This window comes from Symphalangus syndactylus, chromosome 5 (genome assembly GCF_028878055.3).
Source record: "Symphalangus syndactylus isolate Jambi chromosome 5, NHGRI_mSymSyn1-v2.1_pri, whole genome shotgun sequence".
Taxonomy (NCBI): domain Eukaryota; kingdom Metazoa; phylum Chordata; class Mammalia; order Primates; family Hylobatidae; genus Symphalangus; species Symphalangus syndactylus.
In genome coordinates, this window is record NC_072427.2 from 122,622,268 (window position 1) to 122,647,691 (window position 25,424).

Here is a 25,424-nt window from a genome sequence, read left to right on the forward strand (position 1 = left end):
AAGTGACTAAATCTACTATTTGTCAATCCCATTCTCAATGTCAGAGACTTAAATTGTAGAATCTTCTCATCTGCACATCTGATTCCTTCCAGCAGCTGATAAGCGTCACAGGAGCAGGAATCATATTTTGTTCATCTTTTCTATGTCCCACAAAGTGTCTAGCAGAGTATTTGCATTTGTTGAATGAAAATATGTTAGATCAATTTCTTCCAACTGTAGATTTCAAACTATAGGCCAGGCCATCCCACTTGCTACAGGTAGTTAATCTGTTTATCTAAAACCATAATTCATTGGTTTTCTTAGCTATCTTGGCAGTGAGGCAAGAGATATTTACAGGTTCTAAGAAACATATGATGCTATTTATTCTGTTGTGTATTAGACTTATAGCTGTGTGGTTTCAGATTCTTAAGAATAAAAATTTCCATCTCTTCCTTTTGATGAAATGTATGTAAAGTTGGAGAACAAGGTAAAAGGTTGAGTAAATTAGGAATTCTTTTTTTCTCTCAAATGCTCAGATACTTAATTAAAATTCCTTTAATATGATCACGAGACTGTTGTCAGGACAAGTTGAGATGATCCTTGAGAAAGCACTTTGAAAACTCTAGGCTATAGACATAAAGGACATTTGTCAAAGGTAAGGCTTTAAAACAAAGTAAGGCCTCTTGAAAACACAGACCTGGTGTTCTGACAATGTACATACTGCCTAATAGGGATGAAAGTTTAAGCTCTGTTTAGCTACCTTTGTATAATGGGAATAAAAGTTTTTTTTTTTCTCGTATCCTAAATCGAGCATTTAAACTTTTTCTGATTAGCAAGGGTTTGCAGTCACACTAGTAATAGTGCTCTATAAGCTGGACATCCTTGGCTGTTCCCCGTCTTTCTACTCCTTATGAAGAAAAAGTAGAAATTTTTGAAAAAGTTGTGCTAGGTGTGCATAACATGACATTTATCATTTTAACTACCTTTAAGTATACAGTTTAGTGACTTTAAGTACATTCACAGTGTTGTATAACTATCACCATTATCCATCTCCAGGACTTTTCCGTCATCCCAATCTGAAACCCTGTACCCGTTAAACAATACCTTCCCATGCTCTCTTCCTGCAGCCCTTGGTAGCCTCTACTCTTTCTGTCTCTGTGAATTCGCCTATTCTTCTTGCTAAGCCTTCCTGTTATCATTATTCATTCAACATTATTCATTATTCATGAGTGCTTATTATGGACACTGGGAGTACAACAGTAAACAAAAGTCCCTGCTCTCAAGGAGTTTATTTTAGTGGGAGGGAGACATTAAACAGCAAGCACATTTAAGATATTTTTTAAAAATGAGATTATCTTACACACAATTCTTCTGCAACTTGATCTTTTCACTTGACAGTACATCTTGGACATCTTTTTCTATGTCAGTCTGAAGAGGCCTATCTCTTTTATTTATGATAGCTAAATTTATTGAGTCTCTACTATGCTCCAGGCACTGTTTTAGTTGCAACAATCCTATGAGGTAAGTTCTATAATGATCATCTTTTTACAGATGGCCCAGATAAGTGTAGGAGCTTGCATAGTCACCTGGCCAGTCACTGGTGGAGACAGAACTAAACTCAGATGACCTGATTCCTTACTCCAATTCTACCTTCTTTTGAATGGCTACATAGTACTCTTTTGTACCAATATACCTTAACTTATTTAGGCAGTCTCTTATATGTAAGCCATTTTTAGGTGTTTTTTTGTTGTTGCTATTATAGTGCTATAATTAACATAGAGATATGTTTGCACATGTGTGTGGTTTTCTATAAGGTAAATTCCTAAGAAATAAAAACATACACATTTCAATACTTGATAGGCACTACTATACTTAGTTTCCTTTAAAAAATATTTTACCAATTTATATTCCCACTAACAGTATAGGAAAAGGCCCTGATTTCCTTATATCTTCTTTAACAAAGGGAATTACCAAACTTATATTTGCCCCATATGATAGGTTTAAAAATCATATAGAGGTGATACTTAAAAATGTTTTTCATTTAAAAGTGTTTTTTATTTTAAATATTTTAAAGAGATGATTGCTTCCTGCTCTCAGCTGTTCTTGGTCCTCTTTTATCATGTAAGAAAGAAAGCCATCTCTCTTATTTCCAGAAATCGGTAGTTTCTTGTTTCTGTGGAACCTTGGTAGGAAAAGGCTCTTGTTTCTGTGAAAACCTGAGGGCCCAGCGTGAGGATGTTCCAGGAGAGTGGAATTGATGGTGCGCAGGGGATTAGCTTGCTCTGGTTATAGAGACATGATTAAAATCTATTTGATTTCAGTACTTAACTGGCAAATCTGATGCAACTTCTGGAAAATTCCTAGATGGCTTTAGGCATATTTAAAAGAAGCCATATTTCTCCTTTTAAAAATAGATATGCACCAAAATATTTTATTTTCATCGAATCCTGCTTTAACAACAAGAATCCCCTTAAAAGCAATTCCAAACTAAAAAATGTAAATCCATTTCCTATGTGCATTTGTTCTTTGGTACCATCAGGGTTAATGTTTGCATCCACTGTGAGGAAATTAAGGATGTTGGGAAAGAAGTGTCATTGCTTTGCCTACCAAATGTTGCTTGAGTATGCTTAGCTTTCATCCATAAGAGAGCTGAACTTCCCCTGTAAAAAAAAAAAAAAAAAAAAAAGTGACAAAAACCCACTGCTGATTCTTTCTTCTCTGCAAAAGCAGGTGGGAACTGCAAAGAGATTTGCTTATCTTGCTCAGTCAAGGGCTAGTAAAAGTTTGGTAAGTAGACCTGGTAGCCGGTGTCCCCTTCCATTGTTCATTTTCATCCTTCTGAATTCTTGATTCCCACAGAGGAAGCCATCCTCAGAAGCCAGCCTCTCGGGAGTTTCCTTTTGTTTCTCCAAGATTAACCAGTTCTGTCCTGACGGCAGGAGCAGGCAACTAGTGGAGGAGAGGCTCTTCAGGGCTTTCAGCATTTTTCCAAGGAGTGCTTTTCTCCCTCAATTCCTCACTGGCAGTGAAGCTGCTTTCTTGTAACATCTTCCTCTTCTTCTGATGAGATGCTGATTCTGACTGCCATCTAGCAGCTTCCGGTGGTGGTAAGTGGTCAAGAGTGTTTTCCGGGAGTTGATCTCAGGTTTTTGAGAATGCCCCCTAGAGACCCAGTTTGTTTTCTGTATCATCCCTCGAGCTTTCAGAGTAGCCTTGCTTTTCTCCTTGGCATGGTCATGGAATGGATACCTGTTTGATCTTCCTGCACTGCCGGGAAATCTTCCTTTTGGGGGAGAGGATTAAGTCTGGGTTGAGGTGAGTAGATGGGTAGCATTCAATGGTTAGTGAGATGAAGTGGAAATTCACCTGTGGGCTGGTTGGAACAATCTGTTTCTTTTCTCCAGATCCCTATTTTGTTTTGCTGTTTTCATCTTGGTAACTCCCCCAAAAAATAAATTTGCGGGAGCTAGTTGGAAATGGGAGATATGACATTTTCTTTTTTGTTGTTTGAAATTTCTGTTTTTTATTCTGTTGGCATGCCTATTAAATGACCAGTGATAGTAGCATAAAGGTGCATTTCTTCTTGGTTTGTAGGTCTTTGTCACTTCCTTTGGTAGTAGTTGGTTTTATTTTTTTTCACGGGGTTTGTATCCAGTGCACCTATTCAATATATTGTTTATGGTCAATTTATGCTTTAGACATGAACAGTTTGCACTGAGCTATCCCTCTGAGGTTTGAGGGTTATGTTTTTCGTGCTAAAATTTGTCTGAACAGGAAAAGGTATCGTTCTAGTTGTTTTGTTTATAGGCAAGAGAGTGTCTCAGGTCCTTGGTTAACAATTAGCTGTTTTGAAGAAAAGAAAACTGGTGGAAAACATTAATTGGAAGCTGAAGTCTTGTTACAAAGGAAATGAGGAAACACAGGTTTTCTTGCGGGATTACCAACACCTGTGCCCATGAAGTATTTTCCCCCCCTTTTACTCAGCTGTTGCTCCATGCTGGCCTTTACTGCAAAATGTAAACTCAGAGTGATTTCAGTTTTGATTTTTTTAAATTTATTTTTAATTTTTTATGTGATACATAATAACTGCACATATTTATTGGTTACATGTGATATTTTGGTATATGCATATGATGTGTAATTAGCATATATATCACCTCAAACATTTACCATTTCTTTGTGTTGGGAACATTCCAAATCTGCTAGCTATTTTGAGATACAATAAATTATCTTTATATCGTTTATTTTATCGTTTATATCTATATCATTTATTATAAATAAAAAATAAATTATCGTTATCTATTGTCATACTACTGTGTTATCAAATACTAGAATCTGTTCCTTCTATTTGACTATATGTTTGTACCCATTAACTAGCCTACCTTCATCCTCTTCTTCCTCTTCCCCTTCCTAACCTCTGGTAACCACCATTCTCCCTCTCTACCTTCATGAGATCAACTTTTTTAGCTCCCACATATGACAGAGGATATGTGATGTTTGTCTTTCTGTACCTGGCTTATTTTGCTTAACATAATATCCTCCAGTTCCATCCATGTTGCTGCAAATGATAGAGTTTTATTCTTTTTCATGGCTGAATAATATTCCATTGTATATAAATAACCACATTTAAACATTTTATTCCTCAAGAATAAATATTATTGCTTCCATATCTTGGCTATTATGAGTAGTGCTGCAATAAACAGGGGAGTACAGATATCTCTTCAATGTACTTATTTCCTTTCTTTTGGATGTATTCCCAGAAGTGGGATTGCTGGATCATATGGTGGATCTATTTTCACTTTTTTTTGAGAAACCACAGAGTGATTTATTTTAACCTATATTGTGCCTTTATATTGTCTCATCATGCAGAAATCTTTAAAAATGAGGGAACAAATGATTTTTTTGTGCCCCTGGAGGATTTTTTTGTGGGTGGGAGAATTTTATTTTGTTCATATGTGGCATATTGAATATTTTCATTTAGTAGGAAAAGAGTTAACTAACCATCTAAAAGTAAATTGGAAATTGTAGCTCTCATTGAAATTAAACTTAATGTATGTTTGGCCAGATGCAGTGGCTCACGCCTGTAATCCCAGCACTTTGGGAGGCTGAGGCAAGTAGATTACTTGAGGTCAGGAGTTCGAGACTACCCTGTCCAACATGGTGAAACCCCCTCTCTACTAAAAATACAAAAGTTTGCCAGGCATGGTGGTGGGCGCCTGTAATCCCAACTACTCAGGAGGCTGAGGCACGAGAATCGCCTGAACCATGTGGTGGAGGTTGCAGTTAGCTGAGATCAGGCCACTGCACTCCAGCCTGGGTGACAGAGCGAGACTCTGTCTCCACAAAAAAATAAATAAATAAAAAATAAAAAACAAAACTTAATGTGTGTAATCTAAATTCTTGTATAGCATGAGTAAGAATTAGAAACAAGTATTTATTTTTAGGATCTCTCATGAAAAGATATTAAAAAATAGTAACCTCCTAGCAACATTATATATTTCAAATATTAATAAAATTCTAATTAAATATTAAATATTATTGATATGTTTTTGGAAACATGTTCCTTCCTTACTTTAAAGCTACCTTGCTTTTCTCTCTCCTTTTATTTACTCAACTGGAGTTTGAATACCTACCCAGTGCCGGGCACTGTGCTAGATGCCTAGGGGAAGAGGGCACAGAGGGAGGGCCACAGCATTTCATTTCAATGGATCCTTCTCTGACCTTTCTTTTGAAGTTGAGCGCCCTCTAGAGCTCTGTCCTTGTTCCTCATCCTCTGTCCTTTCCTCACCTCTCTTTGTTCTTGTCCTTTCTAGGTGAGGTCATTCATTCCCCTTGACTTCACTCCTTCCTTATATGTTGATGATTCCAAGTCTACAAATCTGTTTTTTTGTCTTTAGTGCTGTGAAGATGTTTTCATTGATCAAGAGGCATTTTAAGCCCACATGTTCAAACTAAATTCATTATTTTTTCATCCCAATTCCTTCTTCTGCCCCTCCACCTTCTCCCCCTTTTCCCTTCACTGTTGTATTTATCATCATAGTGGAACCTCTATTCCCTCAGTGTCCCAAGGCAAAAACCTGGAAGTCATCCCAGATTCCTCCTTGTTCTGCATCCAAGCACACAGACCATTTATTTTATTTTTTTTGAAGAGACAGGGTCTCACTATGTTGCCCAGGCTGGTCTCTAACTCCTGGGCTCAAGCAATCCATCTGCCTCGGCCTTCCAAAGTGCTGGGATTACAGGCATGAGCCACCATGTCTGGCCCATACAGATCACTTATAGACTGCATATTTAACTATGGAAACATTTCTAGAATTCAGCCCCATTTGCCAGTTGTCATTGCTCCTCCATCTCCTTTTGTGCCAGCCCATACTGTGAGATTAACCTTCCTAAAATCTCTGACAGCCTGGACTGGCACAGAGAGACAAAAGGGAACAAGGATAATGGAAAAGAGGGCTGAATTCTAATTGTGCCATTCTACTTAGATACCCCTTCTGTCTCCCCGCAACCTGCAGGAGCAACCACAGGATCTTGACCATAGCAGTGCTCTCTGTCACCTTATCTATAAAATGGGGATAATGATAATTCCTGCTCGTAGAGTTTTGGTGAGGACTGAATAAGACAACACATGTCAAGTTCTTAGCACAAGGCCAAGTCCCCAGTGAATGGCAGTGACAATGAGGACAATGATGAAGATGATCCTGTCTTTCAGAATCCAGCTCTTACCTGCCTTGCCAGCCCCATATCACTGCACATTCTTGCTATGCCTGTATGATCTGCTTGCCGTGACTATCACTGCTCCGCAAACCTTCCTTCCCTTTCACAACACTTGGCCTTTCCTCACGCTGTTCCTTTGACTTGTCCTTACCTTGTTTTATTTAGCAAGCTCTTCTTTTCCTTTCAAAAGGACTCAACTCAGAATTGCCATCCGTGAGGTCTTCGCTGACTCTGCAAAGCAGGCTTGGTGACTGCCTTTCCTCTGCCTCCATAGTTCTTCATCCCGCCTTCCACCATAGCCCTGCACTCATCATCCTTTTTTAAAATTTTTATTCATTTATTTATTTTGAGCCAGGGTCTCGTGTGCCACCCAGGCTGGAGTGAAGTGGTGCAATCACAGCTCACTGCAGCCTTGAGCTTCTGGGCTCAAGTGGTCCTCCCACTTTAGCCTCCCAAGCAGTGGGACTGGAGACATGAGCCACCATGCCTGGCTAAGTTTTTGTAAAGAGGGGGTTTCGCCATGTTTCACTGGTCTCAAACTCCTGGACTCAAGTGAGGAGATAGAGGGCATCTGCCCACCTTGGCCTCCCAAAGTGTTGGGATTACAGGTGTGAGCCACTGCGTCTGGCCTACACTCACCATCTGAATGGTCCTTTATGTGTCTGTCTGCTCTCATCTTCACCAGACTGTGGGCTTTTGAAAGACTGGAAATGAATTTTTGCCTCCCTTGTGCCCAGCCCAGGTTAGATATAGAGTAGGCACCTGATAAGTCTTTGATAATTGAATGTCAGTAGAGGGAGGAGATGGTTCTCAAATTTGGTAGGAGGTTTTCTCCATGTGGAGAGTTAAAAAAATACATTTTAATAACAATAAAAAGAATCATTGCTTTTCCTTATTGAGTACTAACTTTGTGACAGCAGGCATTGAGCTAATTTCTTTATGGAGATGGCTTGGTTTAGTTTTCCTAGTGATCCTATGAGTTACTCTGATTGTCCACAGAGGAGAAAACTGGAGCTTAGAAGGGAGGGGAACTTGCTTGAGATTCTAGGGTTAACAGGAGCAAACTTGGGCGGCCTAACCCCAGCACTGGTGAAGCAACAGGGAAGTGAGAAGAGGAAGGAAGATGGCCAAAGCAGGCTTGAGAGAAGAGGGACAGGATGAGGACAAGGAGGGGAAAGTGAGAAAGAGACCAGCAAGAGCAGACTAGGAAAGGAAGAGAAGGGAAGGAGAAAAGGAAACTAGAATGTGTTTCTATAAGTACTTCCATTGTTTCCTGAAGTTTTGATTGAAGTAACTCAGGAATGGAAAACCAAACATCATATGTTCTCACTCATAAGTGGGAGCTAAGCTATGAAGATGCAAAGGCATAAGAATGACACAGTGGACTTTATGGACTCAGGGGGAAAGGGTAGGAAGGGAGTGAGGAATAAAGGACTACAAATTGGGTGCAGTGTACACTACTCGTGTGATGGGTGCACCAAAATCTCGCAGATCACCACTAAAGAACTTACTCATGTAACCGGTTTCCCAATAACCTATGGAAATTTAAAAAAAAAAAAAAAAAAAGGAAACTAGGAGACCAAGAAGGAAAATGAACAGGGGATACATGAGAGGATGAAGGGAAGCTTTGAAATGTTGTGACTGGATAATGGCTGCATGACTAGAATATAAAGAGACTCCTGTATGGACATGACAACTCACAACAATTAACCTGCTGTATGTTATACAGGAAATATAACAATAATTTATTGTTGAGGCATGGTAATTGCATATACCTGTAGTTGCAAGCCATTTATAAATTTGGCTTTTTTTTTTTTTTTTTTTTTGAGATAGAGTTTCGTGTTGTTGCCCGGGCTGGAGTGCAATGGTGTGATCTCAGCTCACTGCAACCTCTGCCTCCTGGGCTGAAGTGATTCTCCTGCCTCAGCCTCCTGGGTAGCTGGGATTACAGGCATGTGCCACCACGCCCAGCTAATTTTTGTATTTTTAGTAGAGACATGGTTTCTCCATGTTGGTCAGGCTGGTCTCGAACTCCTGACCTCAGGTGATCCACCCACCTCGGCCTCCCAAAGTGCTGGGATTACAGGTGTGAGCCACTGCTCCTGGCCTTATAAATTTGGCTTTTACACACACCCATACATACACACATATACAGATTGGCTTAATATTTTTTTTACTTCTACTTTTGTACAGTTCCTACAATCTACAAGCACTGTGGCTGTTGGCAGCTGTCACCGATACCAAATAGAATTATCTCTAGCTCCCACCCTCACACTCACACTCAAAGCTGCACACATACAGGACAGAAGCCTGGGCTTGTTCCTTTTTCTCTCACTCTCTCAGCTCCCAAGGCTGAGATTTCTCTGCTTCATCTGGATCACCCATCTCTGGGGTCTCATAGCTGAGTTTCAGTTCCCCAATCCTACCTGCTCCTCAGGGGGCCAGCACTGGGGCTGCAGGTAATATTTTGGGTTGGCAGGCAGGGTTGCCTGTGGGTGTGACAGCAAGGTCACCCCTACATGGGTCCCAGGGTGGGAGAACTCTCTGAGGCTTTGCTCTTCAGGCTCTGGGAACCTAGGGCCAGAGGGAGGAAAAGGGAAGGGCTGGGCAGCTGGAGGAGAGAAGGGCTTGTTCCTTCCTCCTGTCATCCTTGCTTGACATCCTCAGACCCAGCTCCTGCTCAAGACCACACTGGTGCAGCCCTCACAGGGAGCCTCTTCTTCTCCACGCTTGGTTGGGTTAGTCCTCAGAGACATGGTGGGTTGGGATGGGAAGCAGGGGCCTTGTTGAGAATTGTGAAAAAATGTTAGGGAAACGGAAAGGAAACTGGGAGAGAAGGAGATGGGGTAAGAGGAGAAAAAGCAGACTGGGGAGGTGGAAATGGGATGGAGGGAACACACTTTTATGGAGTGAACTGTTCTTACCTGTGTACTTAACCTCACACAGCTTGGAGGGAGGCATTCCTATCTCCGCTTTACAGATGTGGAGAGTGAGTCTCAGGCAGGGTACATGACTTGCTCAAAGTAATGCTAGATAGAAAGCCACTGAGCTGGGACTTGAACCTTGCTATTCTGAAAGTCTCTCCTGTGTAGCACTCTGCCTTCAAAGAGGAGAGGAGGCAAGCCGAACGGAACAGAGAAGGGAGCATAGAAGGAGATCTGGGGTTGGGCATGTTCCATACTGGGTCCCTTCCTCCTTGGCCTGCTTTTTCCTGAGTCTTCAGAGAACTGGAGAGCACCCACACCCAAAGGAAGTAGAAGATCCCCACCCTGGTGGGAACACTTCAGTTCCTCCCTAGGCTCTCAGATAGGAGACAGGCAGGGAGGGGCTCGCCTGGGCAGGTCTCTGGGCCAGCAAGGGGTGCTGCCAAGGCTCTGCCTGTGCTTTTTCCTGGCCTCCACTGTTCCTGTCTCTTCCTCAACTGCCCTGGCTCCTTCCTTTTCCAGTCTCCTCTAATTCCTTTGCTTTTCTGTCACTCTACTTCATATTTTCAATCTTTCTTTTTCCACTGGCCCTAACCCCTCAGTTTACCACATGCCCCCTAGCTCCTCACTGCAAACACAGCTTCTCTTTAAGTCCCATCACCTGTTCACCCTTATGTCTATTTTATTTATTTATTTTTGTAGAGACCAGGTCTCACAATTTGCTCAGGCTCGTCTAGAACTCCTGGATTCAAACAATCCTCCCACTTCAGCCTCCCAAAGTGTTGGGATTACAGGCATGAGCCACCCCGTCCGGCCATTATCTCCTTTCTTTTATTGCAGAATGTCTTAAAGGAGTTACACTCGCTGTCCTCATTTGTTCCTAATGTTTACACAGAAACATTGACAAAGAGACATCAATGGTCTGCCTTTAAGATAACTAATATCAAATGTACACTCTCATTATGTGCCCTGTCCCCATGACCCACCCAGGTTGGCTCTGAGGTTTACAGAGCTTATTTGCCCCAGATTCTGTAGTGAGTTAGTGGAAAAAGCAGGAATCCAAGAACAGGGTGTGTGGCCCCAAAGTACAGGCTTCTGACCACCATGTCCTGCTTCCCCATCCCCCCGAACAGCTCCGAGGGCTGCTCTCTTGGATGGCTTTTGGTGAGTTTACTATGGCCAGAGTGGGCCATTTGTCCTGTAGACTTTGGACCTTAATTCAATAGCACACCCAAAACAGATCTTTCTGGGGGCAGATTAATAGTAGCTTAGGAAACTGATGATATAAAATAAGAATGACAGTTTATTAATTTAAAATACATACTCTGTCAGGAGAACCAGAATGTTCACTTCAGCATGACAAATGCATTCTTTCCCTGTGGGCAGGCTTCTGTGGGAAAGCAAATTATTATCAGCAGGTTGCTTGGTGAGCATGGAATCAGAGCAAGGGAATTAGCTGTCATAACTTGATTGCTGAATGGCCTCAGATCATTAAAGAGACTCTCCATTTTAATCCTTTGCTTAAAGTGTTGAGTCACCTGCACTCAGATGTGCCCATTTTCACTGTAAGAAAAGACTTCCTTGTGGAAGGCTGCCCTCTTCCTCACAGGATGCTAAGTAGCAGCTCCAGCATGGAGGTCTTGTTATCTTCAATATCAAGGTGTCTAAAACCAACTCTTTAATTTCCCTGTATAAACTGGCATCTTCTTATGACTTTGTTATTTCTTGCATTAGAAAATTATTTTCTGTGACCAAGATTCAACACCTAAGCTTTAAATGTAAAAAAAAAAAATTTATGGAAGTATGAATTTCAATCTTTAAAACAAATATGCACTGCTTTTAAAAATAAATTAATATATATAAAGTCCTTAGCTATTATTTCCTACATTCCTCTCTCTACTTTCTCACACTTCCCTAATTAAAAACAACCCTCTAGGATTTTCACATGAAGAAACTACCATTTTAATCCCTGGCATAAGATGAAGCTAAGGATAAGATAAGATTCATCTAGCAGCTTTCCTTTTTCCATTTCCTCTACTTTGAGGCAGTTTTTAAAAGGGAGAACTTATTCTTCTAAATATTGTTTGCTTCAGTACTTGTAAAGGGTTAAATTTCAAAATGCTAAGTTCCTGCTTCTAGAGCTAGACTTAACTTTAGCAAACCCTTTTCTTTCAACTGATTTTGTTTACTCTATTTCCTTAGATCTTTACTGTTCCAAAAGTTCAACGAAAGATGACTTTTTCTTTACTCCGACAACCTTTAGAGGTGGAGCGAGTGTCAGTGGTGGTATTTCGGTGAGTTGATAAATTTGCAAGAATGACAGGACTAAATGTTGCTTCTAGAGTTAAACTAGAATCTGCTACATTACTATGAGTCCTCCATAAAGTATACTTGATTGCCATTGCTACTAGAAAAAGACTGGATTTGAGGAAACATGGACTTGAATGTCAATTCTTATTTTTTCGATGTTACTTTATGTTTTAGAGTGACAACACTTGACTAGGATCATTAATAAGAAAAAACTGGAAATCTTATAGAAATATTGTTTATTTCATGCAATAGTGATTATATGATTACTGTGACAGAGTATTTTCTACAAAAGGAAAAATGGCTAAAATTGAAAAATGGATTTATTCAGTATGTTCAAAATAAAAGGTTTCAAAGACGCTTTGGAAGATGGTATTGGAGAAATTAGCAGTAGCAACATAGCTGTATGTTTTAAAAGTAATTTTAGGAAGAATATGGAAGAATATGCCATTGCTTTATGTTTGAATGTCTAGGAACTTTTAAAATGAGAAGTGCTAGCAGGAAGATCTAAAATCAGATAGAGGAGAGGTTACATGGATATTTTCTCCTTAGTTACCTTATATTACACAATTGTATTTAAGTTCATCTTTGTTATCTGTTAGTACCAGTCCCTTACACCAATCTAGCAAACCAATAAGGACAAAGAAAGGATAAGGTGCCAAGCGCCTGGTACTTTGATTAGCTTTCTGAGAGATAAGTGTCTTCTGCCTGCATTCTCATTGCCGCTGTTTGGTTGTAGAGTCCCCCTTTTTTTCATCTTGCTTAAAGAATTGTTCTTCCTTTCCTCTGCTCTGGGGACTCAGCCCATGAACACAGAACATGTTGACTTAGTCCCACTGGAGAATTTTCAAGCCCTAACAAGTTGGCTTAGAGCTTGCTGATGAGCCTTTACCCTCTGGCCAACTGGGGCCACCAGATACAGATGTTGTTGTCACAGAATTCATTCACCTGCTCAATACCATTTTGTATTTGTTGCTGTGACTATTCTGTGAAACAAAAACAATTTTGTTTTTCGCTTGTTTTTTGAGTATTTTGTGAAACAAAGAAACAACAGTCCTTCATGGATGAAAATTCACTTTTGTCTGTGGTATTTCTGACAGGAAGTCTTCACCACCAAACATCCTTTTTGTGAATCTTCCTTTATAACTCTAGTGCCTCCACTCCCCAGGTTTGCTCATTTTCTCTTCTTTCTTCTGCTCTTCAATTTGCCTGCAACACTCTTCCTATTGCTAACCCAGTTTTGCTCATGCTTTGAGTTCTTCCCAGGCTGAAGATAAGAGTGTGTAGGAAGATAGGGACCAGAAAAAGGGAGGGAGCAGCCAAAAAAGCTGCAGCCACTCCAGCTTGGGAAGGCAGATCTAAGACATTTTGGGGCTGGGGCCTGGGGTCTGGGATCCAGGGAGGGATAGTTGCTAAAAGGAAAGTGTCTTTTAGCATCTTGAAGCCCTTCCTCCATTTCTCATGTAAATTAATCTTTCATTCAACAAGTGTTTACTGCGCATTACTACGTGCCAGGCAGGCGTTAGATGCTGGAGATACAGCTATGGAGCCTTGTCCCAAAGGAGTTTGTGGAATAATGGGGAAATAGCCAATATAATAGAAAAATGTATTCTAGAGTGATAGGGGCTGTCACATGGGCAGTGCCAGGTTCTATGGGAACACACAGGAAGTGCTCCTCCTATCTCTGATTTGGGGAGGTCAGAGAAGGCCTCCTAAAGGAAATGATATATGAGTTGACATTGGACAGATGAATAGGAGCTAGTCTGATAAAGGGAGTGGAGACAGATGGCTACAGGCAGAGGGAAGAGCATGTGTGAAGGCCCCCAAATGGAAAGAAGCTGAGTTGTATATTTCTGGAGTGCAGACATGCGGAGGTGCAGGGAAGCATGGGAGCAGGGAAGGAGAGTGATGAGGAAACAGGCTGGAAAGGTGAGCAGGGATAAGTCGCAGAAGGTCCTAGGAGTCATGTTAGAGTTTTTTTCCTGAGGCCAACAAGAGATGTTTACAGGGTTTTTAGCAGGGGTCTGACATGATGCCATTCACCTTTATAATGATAACTCTGGCTTTGATGTGGAGACTGGTCTGCAGGTGGCCAAGCCTGGAACAAGGGAGGAACATAGAGGGAGAGCAAGCACTGATCAGCAGGCATGTCCTGGAGATAACCCACTGCCTGGGGCTGGGGTGGGGGAGTAGAGAGGCGGGGCTAGGAGGGATGGTCTTGGGCAGCCTTGCTGGCAGCTGGTTGAAGGTGTGGAGGGAGCAACATGGGAGTTACTGATGGGGTCATATTTGATGACCTAGCCTTGCTTTTAGCAACACCCGGCAGCGACACCCCTATGTCCTCGCTTGGATTCGTAAGTTTTAGTAACCTGGCCTCTAGAAAACACTGGGTCCTGCAAAGTATCAGTGACCCTATTTGTTAGGCATACCCCAGGGGCCAGAAAAGGAAGAAATGATGGTGTCAGGCCTTTTAGACTTCTCAGGGATTTGTAGTGGAGCAGTGCGTGTTGATGAACTTCCTCTGCAACCTCTTTTCTTGTAACTACCAAGCCATAAGTGGTGTTCTTCCCCTTCTCTGGTCACCATATGACTGACCAACTTCTTCTTTATGTATGTTGGCCGCATCCTGCCACACCACTTTCCTGAGCAGGAAGCAAACCAGTCATTTCTTTTTTTCTAACTGAAAGAGCATGTGGTCAGTACCTCTGCCTGCACTGTCATGTGTTTGCAAAGGTGCATTTATTTCCGTGGTCTTTTGGGTTTTGAATGTTTGAAATCGCTTGTTTGCTCCTTCATTTATCATTCTAAATCTCTAAGAGTTTACAATGTGAAGGAAATTAGACCACATGTAGGGAAAAAATGAAATATAATAATGATATTATTCTTGTTTTAAAAAAATAACTGCCTGGAGAAGACTACATACATGAGAATAAATCGAGGAAAAGTTTTGGATTGCATTTTGTTTCTCTAGAGCCTGGGCAATAATTTCCTCTCACACGTAGCTCTCAAAGTTCAGTTGTGGTTCTCAGCTGTGGCTTGTGAAAGAATCACCTATGGCACTTAAATAAAAGGTAGATTCTGGAACTTCACCCCTGAGATATTCTGATTCACAGGATTTGAGATATATTTGACTCAATTTTAATGCCAAATTGAGTGGCGCATTTGTGCTTACCTTGAGTTGTCTCATATGGCCTTTAAAATACAAATAGATTATTTTTGTACAGAATTATTCTTATCTGGCTGGACTAAAGCCTGATAAATTAAATCTGTTGTTCTTTCCTGTGTCAGTGACTTTCTAGTTATCTAGATTTGTCTAGGAAGAAAGTTAAAGGAGGTAAATTTATAGTTATTGTGCATTTTTCAGATACTAATATTGCATACTTCTGTTTTCTTAGGTAGGCCACCTATTGAGACCTGGTGAAAGATCAAGTATAATAATGTTCTTCAGTGAAAACAAATCGCATGGTAAGTTTTGAGTTCTTCCAATGATGCAAAGTGATATTTTAAAAATATAATTTTAATTTTTTCGTGGAAGTTTAATTTATATATAAAAAGCACACAGGTCTAGGTGTTCAGCTCAATGAATTTTGACGATTATATACGCCCATGTAACTACAAAGGGTGTATAAAACAAAATATAGAACATTGATTTCTATCACCCCAGAAAGTTCCCTTGTGCTCCTTTTCATTTATTCTTTCTACACTCACTGTGACCATCTTTTGATTTCTGTCAGATCAGTTTTACCTACTTTTGAAATGAATATAAATGAAATCATACAGTATGTGTTCTTTCGTATTGCTGCTTTTGCTCAGCATAAGGTTTTTGACATATACCTATACAGTTGCATGTATTAATAGTTTGTTCTTCATTTTAAATTTCAAAGCAGTGTTCCATTGTGTGAACACACCAACATTTTTTTTTTACAAACAAAAATCACATTTTTATTGTCTTTTATATTTATCTATGTAATTACCTTTTCTGTACTTTTTATTTCTCCTTGTCAATTTCAGTTACTCTAGGGTTCTTTTTTTTTTATATATTTTGATTTTTTTTTTTATTATACTTTAGGTTTTAGGGTACATGTGCACAATATGCAGGTTTGTTACATATGTATCCATGTGCCGTGTTGGTTTGCTGCACCCATTAACTCGTCATTTAGCATTAGGTATATCTCCTAATGCTGTCCCTCCCCCCTCCCCCCACCCCACAACAGTCCCCGGAATGTGATGTTCCCCTTCCTGTGTCCATGAGATCTCATTGTTCAATTCCCACCTATGAGTGAGAACATGGAACACACCAACATTTAAAACAGAGTTCATATAGTTAGAAATAATTTTGGTCATGATAGCAGAAAACACACTTTGTTTTTTAGGTTGAGTAATTTGGTTGAGTAATTAATAGTATCATTAACACTTTTCAGTTTACTGAATCCAATTTCTTTAATATGGCATCCACACCAGAGAGTGTTGATTTTCTCTTTTGTCTCTAGTTAGTCAGTGACAGCTTATTATGTAATTTGTCCTTCAATGGACATGTGTCCAACCTATTATGGCTGTTTTCTTTATTTTTGACCATAGACTCTTTAGAGACTAAAGGCTGGATTAGAGTTTACATAGTGCCCTGTCCCTCCTTCCAATATCATCCGATAGGTGGTTAACCTACTTCCGCAGGTAATTATATCATGATGCACTTCATTCTCTTGTTGGATACTTATTCATTGCAACATTTAGTCTCGTAAGGAGCTGAACGCTGTCTCAATGTGGTTCCCACCCACAGGCCATTAATTATGCCCTCTGGGGCAATATATTCATATTCCCAATGCTAATCAGTAGTCTAGAATTATTACCACCCATTTTTTTCCAGTAAAATGATTTATTTATGTATAATCTTAATAGTGTAAAAATAAGATTAACTGGCTTTAACACAAACAAGTTTTCAACAGGACCCAGTGTTGCAAAGTTTTGATGTGTTCTAACATGATCTGAGATCCAGGTCTCATTCTCTGGAATATTCATATGTATATGTATATATTAATGCATATATGTAAAAGTAGGAAATTTTTGGAAATAAAAATAAGAAAGCATAAGTAGCTGTAATCATGCCACCTAGAGATAACTGCTTGAGGTTGCTGTGTTGCACAACTTTACAGGGCTCTAATTATGGTGACCTCTATTAATGTATTTGTGTATATTGATCCAAATATATATCCCCAAATGGAATTATCCTGTACATTATTTTGAAACCTCCTCTTTAAACTTAGAATTATAATCACAGACACCTTTAATGTCTTTAAACATTTCTCAGTAACATTATTCTTATTTACATTTCCCCTAACTTTTAATTTTGAAAATGTTGAATTTTACAGAATTGAAAGAATGATATGATGAACACTCATAAACCCTTCACCTTAATTCTACAATTATTACTATTTTGCCACATGTGCTTCCTTACTGTCTGTCTCTTTTTCTATACAAACACATGCCCTCATATGTACAAACACACACATGGGTTTTTTTTTTTTCAAATTTCAATAGGTTTTTGGGGAACAGGTAGTGTTTGGTTACATGAGTAAGTTCTTTAGTGGTGATTTCTGAGATTTGGTGTATACATCACCTGAGCAGTATACACTGTTTCCTATTTGTAGTCTTTTTTCCCTCACTCCCGCTCCCACCCTTTCCCCCAAGTCCCCAAAATCCATTGTATCATTATTATGCCTTTGCATCCTCATAGCTTAGCTCCCACTTATGGGTGAGGACATATGATGTTTGGTTTTCCATTCCTGAGTTACTTCACTTAGAATAATGGTCTCCAGTTCCATCCAGGTTGCTACAAATGTCATTATTTCATTCATTCTTATGGCTGAGTAGTATTTCATAGTGTATATATGGGTGTGTGTGTGTGTATATATATGTGTATATATATATGTGTATATATATATGTGTATATATATATGTGTATATATATGTGTATATATATATGTGTATATATATACATATATATATATGCCGCATTTTCTTTATCTGCTTGTTGATTGATGGGCATTTGGGCTGCTTCCACATTTTTGCAATTGCGAATTGTGCTGCTATAAACATGCGTGTGCAAGTGTTTTTTTTTTTGTATAATGACTTCTCTTCCTCTGGGTAGATACCCAGGAGTGGGATTGCTGGGTCAAATGGTAGATCTACTTTTAGTTCTTTAAGGAATCTTCACACTGTTTTCCATAATGGTTGTACTAGATTACATTCCCACCAACAGTGTAAAAGTATTTCCTTTTTACCACGTCTACATCAACACGTATTATTTTTTGATTATGGCCTTTCTTGCAGGAGGGAGGTGGTATCACATTGTGGTTTTAATTTGCATTTCCCTGATAATTAGTGATGTTGAGCATTTTTTCATATATTTGTTGGCCATTTGTATAACCTCTTTTGAGAATTGTCTATTCATGTTCTTAGGCCACTTTTTGATGGGATCCGTTTGTTTTATTTCTTGCTGATTTGTTTGAGTTCCTTGTAGATTCTGGATATTAGTCTTTTGTCGGATGTATAGATTGCGAAGATTTTTCTCCTACACTGTGGGTTGTCTATTGGCTGATTATTTCTTTTGCTGTGCAGAAGCTTTTTAGTTTAATGAAGTACCATTTATTTATGTTTGTTTTTGTTTCATTTGCCGTTGGGTTCTTGGTCATGAAATCTTTGCCTAAGCCAATGTCTAGAAGGGTTTTTATGATGTTATCTTCTATAATTTTTATAGTTTCAGGTCTTAGATTTAAGTCTTTGATTCATCTTGAGTTGATTTTTATATAAGGTGAGAGATGAGAATCGAGTTTCCTTCTTCCACATGTGGCTTGCCAATTATCCCAGCACCATTTGTTAAGTCGGGTACCCTTTCCCCCGTTGATGATTTTGTTTGATTTGTCGAAGATCAGTTGACTGTAAATATTTAGCTTTATTTCTTGGTTCTCTATTCTGTTGCATTGGTCTACATGCCTGTTTTTATACCAGTATTACGCTGTTTTGGTGACTAGGGCCTTATAGTATAGTTTGAAGTCGGGTAATGTAATGCTTCTAGATTTGTTCTTTTTGCTTAGTCTTGCTTTGGCTATGTGGGCTCTTTTTGGTTCCACATGAATTTTAGGATTGTTTTTTCTAGTTCTGTGAAAAATGATGGTGGTATTTTGATGGGAATTGCATTGAATTTGTAGATTGCTTTTGGCAGTATAGTCATTTTCACAATATTGATTCTACCCATCCATGAGCATGTGTTTCCATTTGTTTGTGTCATCTATGATTTCTTTCAGCAGTGTTTTATAGTCTTCCTTGTAGAGGTCTTTCACCTCCTTGGTTAAGTATATTCCTAAGTATCTTTTTTATGGCTACGATAAAAGGGTTTGAGTTCTTCATTTGATTCTCGGCTTGGTTGCTGTTGGTGTATAGCAGCGCTACTGATTTGTGTATATTAATTTTGTATCCTGAAACTGCTGAATTCATTTACCATTTCTAGGAGCTTTTTGGAAGAGTCTTTAGGGTTTCCTAGGTGTATGATCATGTCATCAGCAAAGAGCAACAGTTTGACTTCCACTTTACTGATTTGGATGCCCTTTATTTCTTTCTCTTGTCTGATTGTTCTGGCTAGGACTTCCAGTACTGTGTTGAATAGAAGTGGTGAAAATGCTCATCCTTGTCTTGTTCCAGTTCTCAGGGGGAATGCTTTCAACTTTTCCCTGTTCAGTATAATGTTGGTTGTGGGTTTGTCATAGATGGCTTTTATTAACTTAAGGTATGCCCCTTCTATGCTGATTTTGCTGAGGGTTTTAATCATAAAGGGATGCTGGATTTTGTCAAATACTTTTTCTGCATCTATTGAGATGATCATGTGATTTTTGTTTTTTAATTCTGTTTATGTGGTATATCACGTTTATTGACTTGTGTATGTTAAACCATCCCTGCATCCCTGGTATGAAACTCACTTGATTATGGTGAACAATCTTTTTGATATGTTGTTGGATTTGGTTAGCTGGTATTTTGTTGAGGAGTTTTGCATCTATGTTCATAAAGGATACTGTTCTGTAGTTTTTTTTTTTTTTGTTATGTCCATCCCTGGTTTTGGTATTAGGGTAATACTGGTTTCATAGAATGACTTAGGGAGGATTCTCTCTTTGTCTATCTTGTGGAATAGTGTCAAAAGGATTGGTACCAATTCTTTGAATGTCTGATAGAATTCATTTGTGAATCCATGTGATCCTGGACTTTTTTGTTGTTGGCAACTTTTAAATTACCATTTCAATCTCACTGCTTGTTACTGGTCTGTCCAGAGTTTCTATTTGTTCCTGGTTTAATCTAGGAGGGTTGTATATTTCCAGGAATTTATCCACCTCCTTTAGGTTTTCTGGTTTATGGGCGTAAAGGTGTTCATAGTGGCCTTGAATGATCTTTTGTATTTCTGTGGTATTGGTTGTAATATCTCCTGTTTCATTTCTAATTGAGCTTATTTGGATCTTCTCTCTTCTTTTCTTGGTTAATCTCACTAGTGGTCTATCAATTTTATTTATCTTTTCAAAGAATCAGCTTTTTGTTTCTTTTGTCTTTTGTGTGTTTTTTTTTGTTGTTGTTTCAAATTCATTTAGTGTGCTCTGATCTTGGTTATTTCTTTTCTGCTGGGTTTGGGTTTGGTTTGTTCTTCTTTCTCTAGTTCCTTGAGATGTGACCTTAGATTGTCTATTTGTGCTCTTTCAGACTTTTTGATGTAGGCATTTAATGCTATGAAGTTTCCTCTTATCACCACTTTTGCTGTATCCCAGAGATTTTGTTAGGTTGTGTCACTATTATTGTTCAGTTTGAAGAATTTTTAAATTTCCATCTTGATTTCATTGTTGACCCAATGATCATTCAGGAGCAGGTTATTTAATTTCCATTTATTTGCATGGTTTTAAGAATTCCTTTTGGAGTTGATTTCCAATTTTATTCCACTGTGGTTTAAGAGAGTACTTGCTATAATTTCAATTTTCTTAAATTTGTTGAGACTTGTTTTGTGGACTTTCATATGGTCTATTTTGGAGGATATTCCATGTGCTGATGAATAGAATGTGTATTCTGCATTTGTTGGGTAGAATGTTCTGTAAATATCTGTTAAGTCCGTCTGTTTTAGGGTATAGTTTAAGTTCATCGTTTCCTTGTTGACTTTCTGTCTTGATTGCCCGTCTAGTGCTCTTAGTGGAGTATTGAAGTTTCCCACTATTATTGTGTTGCTGTCTATCTTGTTTCTTAGGTCTAGTAGTAATTGTTTTATAAATTTGGGAGCTCCAGTGTTAGGTGCATATATATTTAACATTGTGATAATTTCCTGTTGGACTAGTCCTTTTATCATTATATAATTTCCCTCTTTGTCTTCTTTAACTGCTGTTGCTTTAAGGTTTGTTTTGTCTGTTATGAGAGTAGCTACTCCTGCTTGCTTTTGTTGTCCATGTGCATAGATATCTTTTTCCACCCCATTGCCTTAGGTTTATGTGAATCTTTATGACACACAGGTTTCTGTTGTTTTTGTCACACGTTGTAGACATCGTGACGCTTACCCCAAATACTTCAGCACACGTCCCGTAAGAACAAGGACATTCTCCTGCATACCCACATTATCATCACCATACCCGAGAAATGTCACATTGATAAATAGCATATATCCCATTTTTCACTTTCCTCAATGGTCCCCAGTACATCTCATCTCTTAGAATTGGCTTTAATTTTTGGTACAGTATCCAATCAATGTTCATAAACTGAATTTGGCTAATTCCTTTGTTTTCTTTTAAATTTAAAATAATTCTTCATTATTTTGAATTTTGGGAAAGTCTAGTCTAACCATTTTATTGAATATTCTAGCATGGTTTAATTTCTTCTAAAGTAATTTGGGTTAAACATTTTTGGCACAAATACTATGGACATAATATTTGTTTTTTAATGAACAATTCATTGATTAGCTAATTGACAGTTTTTTGATGAGGAATGGAACTTGTTAATCCTCCTCACACAGAACTTCATTTTACAGACAAATAATTGCTATGTAATGAGTCTAAGTTTTGGCTCTGTAACTGTGTCTGCATTCACTTTCTGACAGTGACTGGCAGAGAAAGCTGAGGCCAGTCACTTCTTCTTGGACTTGATACAATGGCCCATGACCTGCAAGACTGACATGTGATGAAATGATCACCATCATTTGTATCATCATGAGTGGGACTGACACATCTTTAGATGATATCAGTTTCTGTAGATCTGGCGATAGCCTGGAGAGCTTTTTATTTTAACCTAAAACATGCATTCATTTATTTAGTCACTCCACAAACATTTTTGAGTCCTTATAATTTGGGAGGTAGCAACAACCTTGACTTCAAATGGCTTTTTACAATTCAATAAAATATATGTATTCTCACACAATTTTTAAGTTTATGGTAGCGAGGATAACTTAAAATAGTTTATTGAACATCACTGTAAGTGGTATATTTGCCTACAAGGGTATATTTGCCTACAAGTGGTATCTTTGCCAGAGGGGCACAGACTGGAGATCTTCTAATCAGCCTGGAGTTTTCAGAGGGAAAAATCATGCAGAGATGGTATTTTATCTCAGTGAGAAAGTTCATGTCTGCAGCTTTTAATAAAGGTGCACCTACATTTGTATGCACTTTCACAACATTATTGGCAAGCGTAGGACATTGATGATGTGTGGGAAAATATGACAAGCCAGCCATGGGTCTTGTGGGGAAATAACAATTTTCTCCCAGATATGCTTTATTCTTTATTATCTCCATATTCAGATGTCTTGCATTCTTTTTCTTTTTTTTTTTTTTTTTGAGATGGAGTTTTGCTCTTGTTGCCCAGACTGGAGTGCAATGGCGTGATCTTGGCTCACCGCAACCTCCGCCTCCTGGGTTCAAGCAATTCTCCTGCCTCAGCCTCCCGAGTAGCTGGGATTACAGGCATGCACCACCACGCTCGGCTAATTTTGTATTTTTAGTAGAGATGGGGTTTCTCCATGTTGAGGCTGGTCTTGAACTCCTGACCTCAGGTGATCCGCCCGCCTCAGCCTCCCAAAGTGCTGGGATTACAGGTGTGAGCCACCGTGCCCGGCATGTCTTGCATTCTTTAAGATGTAAAAAGGTCCAGCCCCTTGACTCAAATGTTTAAAACATTATGATTACAGTCTATTTTCTGTTTGTTCTTTGAAATTCACTCTTTCCTTATAGCTTGTATGAAAGGCCCAAAGACAAATTGTTTTAAAGTGTACAAGTGACAGGGTGCAGTGGCTCATACCTGCAATCTCAGCACTTTGGGAGGCTGAGGTAGGAGGATCGCTTGAGGTCAGGAGTTTTAGACCAGAGTGGGCCACACAATGAGACCCCTGTCTCTACCAAAAATTTAAAAAGTAGCCAGGCATGGTGGCACGTTCCTGTAGTTCCAGCTCCTTGGGGGACTGAGGTGGGAGGATCACATGGGCCCAGGAGATTGAGGCTTCAGTGAGCCTGACTGTGCTACTGCACTCCTGCCTGAGTGACAGACTGGGACCTAGTCTCTAAAAAAAAAAAAGAAAAGAAAAAAAATTGTACACGTGCTTTTCCGCAATCAGTAAGAATGTTGTTTATGAGTAAAATACCTAATTCAGATCTCATTAGTTTAGAAATATGGGAAGCAAAAGAAGTACATAATTAGAGGCCTTCTTTAAACCAGCTTAGCTGTTCTTTATTCCAAAATATGGGGGTTGTGGAGCCAGAACACTTTACTGCCTTAGTATGTTTATGGGGTGTAGGGTAGGATGAATCCGATTAGGACCGCGTACGTCTTCTGTGGGCCCTAGGCACTTCTGCCTTTGTGGGTCCCTTCCTCCATAAAAACATATGAAAAATTATGTTTGATGAATATGTCAGTATAAAGACAAATATAATCCAGGCTAGATTCATTATTATGTATCTACTACTATTATATTCATTTTTCCTCTGATTTTAAAATAAATGAAAATTGAAACAGTTTTGTGGGCTCTTGAAAATATCACGGGCCCTAGGCACTCTGCCTACTATGCCTCATGGATAAGTCAGCCTTGAATCAGATATACATATTGGGGTGAAATAGCCTTCCAGAGAGCAACTCTGTGTATCTTGGGGAGGAGAGAGAGAGACAGCTTCTTATGCTTATTTTTGTGAATCTACATATAGAAAGTATTTAAATATGCTTTTAGTGGGAGTAGTCCTTTCAAGTTATGATTGCCACTGTAAGTTTAAAAACCATGTGGTAGACTGGGCTTGGTGGCTCATGCCTGTTATGCTAGTGCTTTGGGAGGCTGAGGTGGGAGGATCGCTTGAGGCCAGGAGTTTGAGACCAGCCTGGGCCACATAGCAATACTCTGTCTCTACAAAAAATTAAAAATTAGCTGGGCATGGTGCCATGGTTCTGTACTACTCAGGAGACTGAGGTGGGAGGATAGCTTGAGCCCAGGAGGTCAAGGTTGCAGTGAGCCGTGATTGTGCCATGGTACTCCAGCCTGTGTGACAGAGCGAGACCCTATCTTAAAAAAAAAAAAAAAAAAAAAAAAATCACATGACAATACAAAACTGTATGGTACTTATGTATTTTCATGACACAACCAAAATCTTTAATTTTTTCTTGCCAACTTACACATACTATTAGAGTTTAGGTGGCTGTGACATAACAGATCAATAGCATAAGAATTTACTGGGTTTGGCCAGATTGGGTATTATGGGTTTACAAGGCTCTGTTAATATTCTGTAATTGTCCTTTGTGAACACAATTGTTGCATGACAGAAACAACATGAGTCAGAAGTGATAGGAGTGAACCTGGTTCTACTTACCAGGCATTTGTATTCAAATCCTCTGAGCCTCAATTTTCACATTTGTAAAATGGGACTAATGTTTACCTCTGAAGGTTACCGTGAGCATGAACGTAAAATGCAATATTATATGTGAAGTAACTCATAAATTATAAAAGCACTATGTAAATGTTAGACAGTACTGAATTCATAGATATGATACAGTTCACTGATTTCTAGGTTTTTCTCCTGAAAACTCCTAATTTCTAAGTTTTACAAAAACACTTTTGTCCAGTTTTATGGCTGACATGAGCATTATATACACAGGTGGGTTTCCTATTCACTGAGGTGACTTGTTTGGGGCTCTGATTTCCAAGAGGACATGCTGGAAGCCTCTTCTGTACCCTCTGGGACTCTTTCAAAGGGTTGTTTACTTATGGTGACTCTCTAGAGGCCTGCCAGTGTGGTGCAAATGACAGTGGTCAATTGCTCTGGTTGAAGTTTATATACCTGCTTCTCAGGCATTTACAACGACTTCTCTTACAATCAATGTTGCATTATCACATCTGTTTAATAAACTAACAGGCCGTAATAGGACCTAGGGGTCATGGAGGTTCAATGCCAACAGCATTTTGGAAAGTATTGTTTTCGGTCTGCAGTTGGGGAATAAAGTCTGTATTTTTTTTTTTTT

The 25,424-nt window shown here is 39.1% G+C and overlaps 1 protein-coding gene across 9 annotated transcripts in view; it reads left to right on the forward strand.

The window, feature by feature from the left end:
- Positions 1-25,424, forward strand: part of ATP8B4 (ATPase phospholipid transporting 8B4 (putative)) — a 319,170-nt gene that overhangs the window by 32,475 nt on the left and 261,271 nt on the right. For 4 of the 9 annotated variants that reach the window (XM_055279071.2, XM_055279077.2, XM_055279072.2 and 1 more), the window contains exons 2-3: positions 11,823-11,914; positions 15,323-15,392. In XM_055279071.2, coding sequence (XP_055135046.2) covers positions 15,365-15,392 — 28 coding nt within the window. In that variant the 5' untranslated portion in view covers positions 11,823-11,914; positions 15,323-15,364. Of the gene's footprint in view, positions 1-2,705; positions 2,767-2,894; positions 3,087-3,139; positions 3,295-11,822; positions 11,915-15,322; positions 15,393-25,424 lie in introns of those variants that run through there. The other 5 variants (XM_055279076.2, XM_063639450.1, XM_063639449.1 and 2 more) reach the window with 4 other exon arrangements.